Here is a 10,983-nt window from a genome sequence, read left to right on the forward strand (position 1 = left end):
AGTTACCCCCCCGCCATTCTCTCTAACCCCAGCTCAAACATTTCAGAGGTTTCATGTGTTTTCCTTCACCCCTTCACAGAGTAATTTTCCATTCAAATGTCTTACCGGGCTCCTGTCCCAGCTGGAGATGAGGAATCCCTACCTGTGAGCCAGTCAACGAGCTGCAAGCGGCGGGGAATCTGCACTGACCAGGGCTTGGTACAGGGATATTTATACTGCTGCTCTGTGAATCCCAAGAGGGGCTCAGAGCCAGCCCAGAGCCCCAGGGACCTGGCCTGGGTGACTGGCTCAGGTGGTGAAAAGCAGCAGAGAATTAACCCTTTCCTCAACTCACTTGTTTGATCTGATCCTGAAACTGAGGCCCTGGCAAGGAGTTCTCTGTTCTTTGCAAACAACTCTCATCTCACACACAAGTCTTACTGAATATTCACCCATAAAGAGAAGCATGTAAGGTGTGTGCAGAAAGCTAGTAACTTGTCGAGGCAATAGATAAGGAATAACATATTGATATTGACAGTGTGCTTTATGGACTTGGAGTAGAAGTTAGTCACCAGGGCATCATGTGTCTTGGTGATGGCGATTCCTTGAGGGCATCGTCACCCCAAGCTGGTTAGCTGGGGATGTAATGCGAGGCTCAGTTGTCCACCCTTGCTCCATCCCAAGATGATCAATGGAAAACCATCAGAGACAACTGAAAATAATCAACACCACTTGGAGGTAAATGAAGGAACATTACAACAGATGGGGTTGCCCTGACTATCAACAGAGACAAAAGACTGTTTCAGGAGAACCCAGAGCAGGGAGAGGCCCTCTGGATCCTTTCACTGCGGAGACATCTCCTGGTGCCTGGACAATCTCATGAAAAATTGGATCTTGAAGTCAGAGGGTAATGAGGTGACTGACAATTCTGAGAGCCCCGAGAACCATCACAGTCGTTCTTCTACAGATTGCCGTTAGTCTCACTTAGTCCAACCAACCTAAAAACCGATATGTGTGTGTGTGCCATGTCGTTGTAGCCCTGTCAGTCCTGGGATATTAGAGAAACAAGGTGGGGGAGGGAATATCTTTTACTGGATCAACTTTTGTCAGCCTGTTCACCTTGAACTGTCCCTTCCAAGAGGTGTGAACTACTCATGCTAAATTACCTGTTCCACCTTGTATTTATCTGGCACACTCTGAGTCCCTTTGTCAGACCTGAAGAACTGCTCCATGAGCTCGAAAGCTTGTCTCTATCCCCACCAGAAGTTGTGCCAATAAAAGATATTACCTGCCCCACCCCTTGTCTCTCTGTATGCGTATACGTAAGAGAGTAGGTGGTAGAGAGAGGGGAAATCAGGAGCTGCTCTTCCTCTCCTTACAGTAGAACAAGTGACATCCAAGCAAAGGAAAAGGTGGCAAATAAAAACCAATACAAGGAAATACTTTCCCACAAAAGATGTAATCCAACTGTTGCAGGATTTTGTGGAGGCCAAGACTCTTAGCAAGATCCCAAAAGGGATGGGACATTTATCTGGGTATCAAACATACCAGAATTAATGACAATACACATTTTGGAAGGGAGAGTGACCCACATGGCTCAGGGTTTAAGCCAATCTCTGTTAGACATAAGGATGGGAGGCAGGGTGTGAGGGGAAGATTATCTCATATCCCCCTCATGAGAGATTCTCACAGCTGCTTCTGAAGCATCTGGTGCTGGCCCCTGTTGGAGACAGGCTATTGGGATAGATGGACACAACAAAGATCCAAGCTGGTGGTTCCCATGTCCCTCTACCAAGGTGCAAAGTTGACCTGCTGCAGTCCCCAACCTGGGACACCCCTCAGCCAAGATTTCAAGCGGTGCTGAGCACTCGCAGCGCCCAGTCTCTGCCATCGGAGTGGCGGGTGCTCAGCAGCTGTGAAAAGCCAGACCCTGGATGACTCAAGCTCAGCACCAAACAGGAGCGGCAGAAGCTCCAAAAAAGTGTGCGTGTGGTTGGAGGAGGGGACCACTGATGCCTGAACTATAGCCTGCCCCCCCGCACCGCCCCTTTTCCCAAGGCCCCGACTTGCCCCACACCACCCCTCCACCCCGCCCTGCACCACCCCTTCCCCTGAACCCCAGCCCTGCACTGCCCCTCTCCTTGAGGCCCCATCCCACCCTTCCTCTCCAAACCCCGACCTGCACCATCCCTTCCCCTGAGCCCTCGCTCTCCACTGCCCAGGACCGGCTCTCGGCACCAGCAAAGCACGTGCTCGGAGCGGCACAATTCCAGGGGCAGCTTTTCTGCCACCTTTTTTTTTTTTTTTGCTTGGGCAGTTGCGCTCTCAGAACTTGGGGTGGTAAAAACCCTAGAGGCGGCCCTGCCACTGCTCCTTCCCCTTCCCCTTCCCCCTCAACCCACCCCCTACTCACTCCTCTCTGCCCCCTCCCCCTGTCGCTCACCCTTCTGGCTGGTAAACATTGGGAGGATTTAGCCCTCCAACTTTTAAAAGTGATGGGGCCATGGACCTTGGCCCCCATCGTTCTGGTGTGCATCCCAACCCGAAACCCTTTAAATCAGTGGCCACTTTGGAAAATGGTTGCCTTGAGTGTAGGGGACTGGACTAGATGACCCGTTGAGGTCCCTTCCAGTTCTACATGTCTAGGATTATCACTGGGTAATGTCCCCTAGAGAATCCGGGTCAGGTGGGTTGTCCTGATTGCTTGTGTCAGCGAGGGGCAGAGTCAGAGAATTTGTTTTCTTGGTCCAGACTTCATTGGCAGCAATAGTAAGGTGTACCAAGAGAAAAAGCTGCCATCGGCCTGTTTGACTGTGTCCATTAATGTCTGGATGTCAGGGACCTCAGGTCTTGAACATCAGTCTACAGGGCCCTTAGGCACCAGTCCATACCTGTGACAAAGTGGGTTTTTCCTACTTACTATGTTGTGTTTTAGCCTATTTGAGTCTTACTGTTTTGCAGTACTGTGTGTGCCTCAGTTTCCCTGTGTGCTGCACCAATGACTAGGCTGTGTGACTTTTGCTGAGGCCCTCAGGGCCAGGTGAGGTAGCTCCAGCTGTCTGCACGTAAGTGATGGCCGATGCCCTTCGTCTCCTAAGACCCAGGAGGGGGTGTGATGTTGCACTCCATATGCTTTATGAAAATATGCTCATAAATGTGAATATGATGTAACTGGAATATGATGTATGAAAAAGGTATCTTGTAAGGTATCATTACAAAGCTTATAATCACCTGAGTGTGTTCATCCTATTTGTTCGCATGTATTATTTCTATGTCTGGAGTTAGGAGAATAAAGCCTTGTCTACACCATGCTTTTATCAAGAAGGCTAGGGCAGCATCACCTGAGTGTGTTCATCCTATTTGTTCGCATGTATTATTTCTATGTCTGGAGTTAGGAGAATAAAGCCTTGTCTACACCATGCTTTTATCAAGAAGGCTAGGGCAGTATAAGCTTTATACATAGTAAAAAGGATTTGTTTGGGGTTTTGATCCCCTTGGGAGCTGGGTGTCTGCGTGCTAGAGAGGTAATCTGCTAAGCTGTTTTTTGGATAAAGTCTGCAGCTTTGGGTAGTAGCCCAGACCTGGCTCTGGATTGCAGCAGGCTAGCATGTTTGGCTCAACAAGGCAGTGTTCTGGAGTCCCAAGCTGGCAGGAAAAATGGGCTCAAAGCTAATTTTGGTAAATCCGCTGTGACGTTATTGACTTGAACTGGGACCATATAGATCATTGTTGCAAGCAAGGTCCTATAGTGCCACCAAATCTTATATAAAGGAGGTCAAATGAGGTGTCTAAGACAAGGTTATAGTTTGCTGATTATGATTATGTTGTCTATAGGTGTGTACCATTTTTGTAGTTGAAGTTATGAATATTGGCTGTATACTGTCTGTATTTCAAACTTATGCTATGCTTCTGGGTGACACCAGAATCTGGGAATAACAGGGATGTGAAGCCAGCAATGGGCCAGCTCCCTGGGTCAGATTCTCCTCTGCCTTGGTGCGAAGTCTAGAGTAGTTTGTAAGCTTCTCGGGACAGGGATCACAAGTTGGTGTCAGCTCTGCCTAGCCTGCTTGATGGCCCATTAAGGACCATAAGTGACACAGATGACCCATTGAGAGAAGGTAGATACACCTTGTGACTCAGCCAGGTGTGCAGGGACATGCCTAGGGACAGAACTCTGAGGTTTTTCCAGGCCATGTGATGGACAGCTTGTCCTTGGGACAAAGAAAGAAAGACCACAGGGCAAGAGACTATAAAAAGCTGCTGCAGCTCCTCCATCTGGTCTTCAATCTGCTTCTTACCTCTGGAGGGACTTTGCTACACTGAAGCTTTGAACCAAGGACTGAAAGACCCATCCCAGCTGTGGATGTACTTTGGAGACTTGATTGGAACCTGCAGTTTAATCCATCACTGCTACAAGCCTGAACAAAGAACTTTGCCATCACTGTATGTAATTGATTCCATTTAACCAATTCTAGCTCTCATCTCTAGCTTTCCCTTTTATGAATAAGCCTTTAGATTTTAGATTCTAAAGGATTGGCAGCAGCGTGATTTGTGGGTAAGATCTGATTTGTACATTGACCTGGGTCTGGGGCTTGGTCCTTTGGGATCGAGAGAACCTTTTTTCTTTTATTGGGGTATCAGTTTTCATAACCATTTGTCCCCATTACAAGTGGCACTGGTGGTACTGGGAAACTGGAGTGTGAAAGGGAATTGCTTGTATAACTTATGGTTAGCCAGTGGGGTAAAACCGAAATCTTTTCTGTTTGGCTGGTTTGGTTTTGCCTTGGTGTGTATAAAAACCCCAGCCTTGGGCTGTAACTGCCCTGCTTTAAGAAATTTGTCCTGAATTGGCACCCTCAGTTGGGTCCCACCAGAACCAGGTGACAGTCCCAAGGGGGTCTCTGTGCCTGAACCCATCACAGGGGGATGCAACAGGTTACACTTTGCCTGGGAAGTGAGACAAAGAATAGGAGAAGGAGCAATGGGCGTGTTGGAGTTTGGGCCGCTGGAAGCTGGACAGTCTGCTGTGGGGGACCCGGAGAGAGGGGAGTCCAGGGTGTCCGGCCAGGGGTATCCCCAAGATGGATTTGCTGAAAGTCACGGATTTTGGGTTAACAAGTTCTGTTCTACATTCTGTTCCTTCAACGAATAAACCTTCTGTTTTACACACTGGCTGAGAGTCACGGCTGACTGCAGAGTCGGGGTACAGGGCCCTCTGGCTTTCCCACAAACCCCTCCCTCACTGGGGGGGTTTCCACTGTGACTTGGATGATGCAGGGGTTGGCGGCGATGACTGGGCAGGCGATGGTGTTCTCTTCGCTGTCCGCCATGCTTAGTGAGGCTCAGGGAGGGCCGAAGAGAGCCGGATGGGGGGTGGCTGGTTTTGCTTCACTGTGGTGATATTCTTAGTATGTTCTTGCTGCCATAATCACTGATCTACAGGTGATGAAGCAGGAGAAAGGAACCGACCTACCCCTGCCCTGTGTAATGCCAGAATCCAGGCCCAAATCATGCATCCCAGCCCCCACTACTCCACTCCCAGGGCATCAGCTCCCTCCTGCCCCTCCCGCTTCTGCAGGGGTTCCTCGCACTGCCCCCCAGCTGGGCTGACTGAGACATCATTGATGACATCTTGGTGAACAGCAATGGCCTTGGCAGCCCCTACCTCCCTGCTCCCCGAAATGGACAGACCCAAGAAAGATGCTGATCCATTGGAGAGGGCTCCGAGAGGAGCCACGGAAATGATTAAAGGGTTAGAAACCCTGCCTGATAGTGAGAGGCTCAAAGAGCCCAATCTGTTTAGTTTAACAAAGAAAAAGTTGAGTCTGATCACAGTGTGCAAATATCTAAACGGGGAACAAACATTTAACAATGGGCTCTTCAGTCTAGCCGAGAAAGGTCTCACATGATCCACTGGCTGGAAGTGAGAAGCTCGACACATTGAGATTGGGAATAAAGTGTAGATTTCTAATAGAGAGGGGAATTAACCACTGGAATAATTGAAAAGGGTTGTGGTGGATTCTTCATCACTGACGATTGTTCAATCAAGATGGGATGTTTTTCTAAAAGTTCTGCTCTGGGAATTATTTGGGGGCAGGTCTCCAGCCTGTGCGATGCAGGGGATCAGACTGGATGATCACAATGTTCCCTTCTGGCCTTGGAATTAATGAATCTGGGAATAACGGGAATGTGAAGCCAGCAATGGGCCAGCTCCCTGGGTCAGATTCTCCTCTGCCTTGGTGCGAAGTCTAGCGTAGTTTGTAAGCTCCTCAGGACAGGGATCACATCTCTGTTTCAGAGGTGCCTGGCACAGGCCTTTGGGCCCCACTGGAAACAAGATTAAATAATAATAATAATAATTTTGAGCTGTTTCATCAGTGGGTCTCAAAGCACAGCAGTATCATTAATCCCATTTTACAAATGGGGAAACTGAGGCACAGGGCGGCGAAGTGATTTGCACAAGGTTCTCCAGCAGCCTGTTGGTAGAGTGTGGGGATAGAACCCAAATCTCCTGAGTCCCACTCCCTATTCACAGCTGTGTGGATGTCATCCAGGGTTTATATCTCCCTGCCACGCAGACCCTTTACCCAGGGGTTACAGGACTGGCCTAGGGAGAAAGGAAAGATCCATTTTTTCTTGTCCTTTACTGATGTACAGAGGGAATAAGAGGTAACTAACTTAGAGCCAGTGTGTAACGGGGTCTGTAACAAACTCTCTGCCTGCCTCTTTCCTTCCCAAGCCAGAGGGTCCCCAACCCCCAACCAAAAGCTGCAGGAAAAATGGGGAAAATTAAACAGGTTGTGAACTTCAAGTTCATTGAGGTGCAAACCTGCTCCTGCCCTGCCTCCGCTCCACAGCTTGGCTCCGCACTCGCAGAGGTGGCAGCCTCCAGCTGCGATCTCCCATCCCGAGGTATCAGCCCCCCTCAGGCCCACTCTGCCCCCCCCGAAATTTCCTCATCAAAAAGTGAGCTGGATGAGTTGATGGATGGGATGGGATAATGAGACTGCCTATAGTGGCCTATGGCACATCTGCGACTGCTAGCAGCAAATATCTCCAGTGGTTTACAAGATAAACACAATATGTGAGGAAGAGATAACACCGATTTTATAAAGGGAAAACCTGCCTCACCAAGCTAAGAGAATTCTTTAGGGCATAAACAAGAATGTGAAGCAGGTGGTCCAGTGGCTATAGTGCACTTGAACTTTCAGAAAGCCTTTGACAAGGTCCCTCACCAAAGGCTTTTCAGAAAAGTAAGCTGTCATGGGATAAGAGGGAAGGCCGCCATGTGGTTCAGTTACTGGTTAACAAATAGGAAACAAGGGGGGGAAATGGTCCATTTTCACAATGAAGTGAGGTAAATGCTGGGGTCCCCCAAGGATCTGTACTGGGACCAGTGCTGTTCAACACATTCTTAATGATCCGGAAAATTGAAGTGGCAAAGATAGCAGGGGATACAAAATTATTCAAGTTAGTTAAGTCCAAAGTTGACTGTGAACAGTTACAGAGAGATCTCACAAAACTGGATGACTGGGCTACGAAAAGGCTGATGAAATTTAGCATTAATAAGTGCAAAATGGTACACGCTGGAATAAATAATCCTAACTACACATATATAAGGATGGGGTCTAAATTAGCTGATACCACCCAACAAAGAGATCGTGGAGTCAACATGAGTAGTTCTTTGAAAACTTCTGGTCTATGCACAGGAGTGGTTAAAAAGGCTAATAGATGGTTAAGAACCATTAGGAAATGTTATACTGCCACAATATAAATCCATGGTACACACACACCTTTAATAGTGTGTCCATTCTGGTAGCCCCATCTCAAAAAGGAAATAGTGTAACTTGGAAAGGTTCAGAGATGGGCAACCAAGACGATTAAGGGGATGGAACGGCTTCCGTATGAGTAGAAACTAAAGAGACTTGGACTGTTCAGCTTGGAAAAGAGACAAGCAAGGTGTGGAGAAAGTGAATAGAGAAATGCTATTTACTTTTTCACACACTGCACAAACCAGGGCAGCAGATTTAATACAAAAAAGATATATATATTTTTTTATGGAACACAGAGCTAACCTGTGGAACTCATTGCCAGGGGATGTTGTGATGGAAAAGGATTGAAAAGGACTTACATAAATTGATGGAGGATAGGTCCGTCAATGGCTATTAGCCACAATGGTCAAGGATTCAACTCCATGCCACTACTGTCCCAAAAACTCTGACCACCAGAAGCCAGGATGGGATGACGGGGTGGATCACTTGATGATTGCCCTGTTCTCTTCATTCCCCTGAAGCACCTGGCATTGGTTACTGTCAGAAGGCAGGACACTGGGCGAGATGGACCATTTGTCTGACACAGTATATGCCATTTTTATGAGACATTTCTACTGCACAGCTCCAGGAATGGAAGGTGGGAATAAAAGCAGAGAAACTTTCCTGCAGCATTTTTGTGTATTAGCAGATGGTTACACAAGCCTCTAATCCCCAGGAGGACTCATCTCATTGTTCTCAGTGGGAAAACATCCCACTAGCAGGGGGTAAGGCACAGCTAATCACACACACAAAATTTTTGTCTCTCTCTCCCGCGGTTGGTGGACCAAAGAGCACGTGCAAATGACTCCCTCACCCACTGCACCAGGCCACAGCACCCCCTGACCTCTCTCCCACTCAGTCAGCCCCACGAAGCCATCTATGTAGGTAAGAGAGTAAGATCAGCCTGGGTAAGCAGGGCCCATCCATGCAAAATGTGCCATAAGGCACCAAATGCAAGGTCCATGGGACACAGGCCTTGGCTATGGAATGGGGGACTGAGGCCGGTAAACCAGTGACCCTGAGAAGGATTCAGGAGTTCACATATCTTTGTGGAGGGTGCCTTAGCCAAACACAAGTTATTGGGCTGAATACAGGGGTCACTGGCTGAAATTCTAGGGCCTGCTTAAACACTGAATCACTATGTTTGCCCTGGGACAGGATGTGGAATGTGTGCTCCCCTAGCCATGTCCTCTTGGGTTGAATCTCTAGGTCAAGGAGGCCTATGATGGCACAGTCAAAGCCACCCCTGCTCGGGTTGTGGGCTGTATGCAGGAGGCCTGTGCAATCCCTGTGCTGTATCTATGAGTAGAGGAGACTTGACCCTGACTTCCATGATGGCCCCAAAGTGTGCACACTTTGCCAGTGAGGAAACCGAGGAGGAAAGAAACTCTCCCAAGGTGACAAATCAGGTTAGTGGCAGAAGGAACACTAGAGCCCCTGTGTCCCAGTGTGCAGCACAGTGCACTTTCCATGGCTGTATGGCATGTCTCCCTTGGCTGCTACTTTCTGTTGCCATTAAGAGTGCAGCTCAGATGCAGCTTGTCAGACAGGAGATGCACAAACCGTGCTCTCTCACAGGCTGATTTTGCCTTTGTGATTTGTTGGTTTGGTGTTTCCCTTCATCTTAGAACAGAGATTCATTCAGTCTGGCTGCTTTTTGTGGAAATGATCGGTGCTGTTGTAGCACTCTCAGTCCCAGGACATTAGAGAGACAAAGTGGGGGTGGAGATATCTTTCATTGGACCCAAATTATGTTGACGAGAGAGACCAGCTTTCGACCTCACACAGTGTAAGTACATAATAAAAACACCCTTATAGTTCCAATGAAAACCTGGCTTTAATTTCCAAGTCCCAATATATTTTCTGTTGCCTGCTTCAGCTCAACAGGAAGCTTCTACTGCAACACCAACAAAACACATTGATCACCCATTTCAGAATCTTTTTCGTTGTCACCGCATAAATGATGGGGTTTATCATGGGGGGAATGAGCACATAGAGGTTGGCCAGTAGGATGAGAATATAACCTGGGATGATGTGCCCAAATCGGTGTGCAAAAAAGGAGAAAAAGGCCGGCATGTAGAACATCAGTATGACACAGACATGGGAGCCGCAGGTGCGGAGAGCCTTGAGCCGGGCATCCTTGGAGTGGAGCCGGAAGACGGCTCTGAGGATCAGCACATAAGATATAGCAATGAGCACAGCATCCAAACCAATTACTAAAATAGCTATGGCTACACCATACCAGATGTTGACTGTGACATCGTCACAAGCTAGCCGGGCTACGCCCATGTGCTCACAGTAGGTGTGAGGCAGGAGATTGGTTCTGCAGAACTTCAGCTGCTTCACGAGAAAGATGAGAGGGAAAATGATACAGAAACTTCTTGTGACAACTGCCAGCCCTATCTTCCCGATCAGAGACTTGGTCAGCAGGATGGTATATCTCAGGGGGTCACAGATGGCAATGTACCGATCAAATGCCATGGCCAGCAGGATGGCCGACTCAGCAATAAAACTGGCATGGATGAAGAACATCTGGGTCAGGCAGGCAGCAAAAGAAATTTCCCCCGCTCTAAACCAGAATACCGCCAGCATCTTGGGCACTGTCGTGGTAGATAACAGCAGATCAGCAGTGGCCAGCATGGAGACGAATAGATACATGGGCTCATGGAGGCTTTGTTCTGTTAGTATGATGAATAGTAGGAGAGAGTTCCCACAAAGTGTTGTAACGTACATCAGGCAGAAGGGGATAGCGATCCAGACATGAGACTCCTCTGTACCCGGGATGCCGGTCAGGATGTAGGTCACAGGGGCAAAAAAGGTGTGATTGTCAGCTAGCATCATTTACCGTTGCTTGGATCTTCTATTCAGTTTCCTCTAAATAACAGCAAAAGAGATAATCACTGAGAACTCAAGTGCCAGCTAGCCATGGAGTGCATTTGTTGACAGCGTAACGGGTTCCCCCAGGGGTGCCACCTGGAACTGGGGTTTCATTGAGCCCTCTGACCCTCCAGCCTGTGTTCCCTCTCCCACTGTGCTGCTGTCAAAAACTGAAAACCTGCTCTCAATCTTACACTTACACCAGCATACAAAAGGATAGGGACACACCCAGTTTGCAGTTACATGCAGGCTCTCTAACCAGCAATGTGAACCAACAATAGAAAGGCTGCAGCCAAATTAACCACCAGCTTCCCAG

At 48.3% G+C, this 10,983-nt stretch overlaps 1 protein-coding gene across 1 annotated transcript; it reads right to left on the reverse strand.

The window, feature by feature from the left end:
* Positions 1-9,577: 9,577 nt before the first annotated feature.
* On the reverse strand, positions 9,578-10,631 carry LOC119843867 (olfactory receptor 52B2-like). Its single transcript, XM_038373783.2, has one exon. The coding sequence runs from the start codon at positions 10,629-10,631 to the stop codon at positions 9,666-9,668; it is 966 nt and encodes a 321-aa protein (XP_038229711.1). The 3' UTR covers positions 9,578-9,665.
* Positions 10,632-10,983: the final 352 nt, after the last annotated feature.

Source organism: Dermochelys coriacea, chromosome 1, assembly GCF_009764565.3.
Source record: "Dermochelys coriacea isolate rDerCor1 chromosome 1, rDerCor1.pri.v4, whole genome shotgun sequence".
Lineage (NCBI taxonomy): Eukaryota > Metazoa > Chordata > Testudines > Dermochelyidae > Dermochelys > Dermochelys coriacea.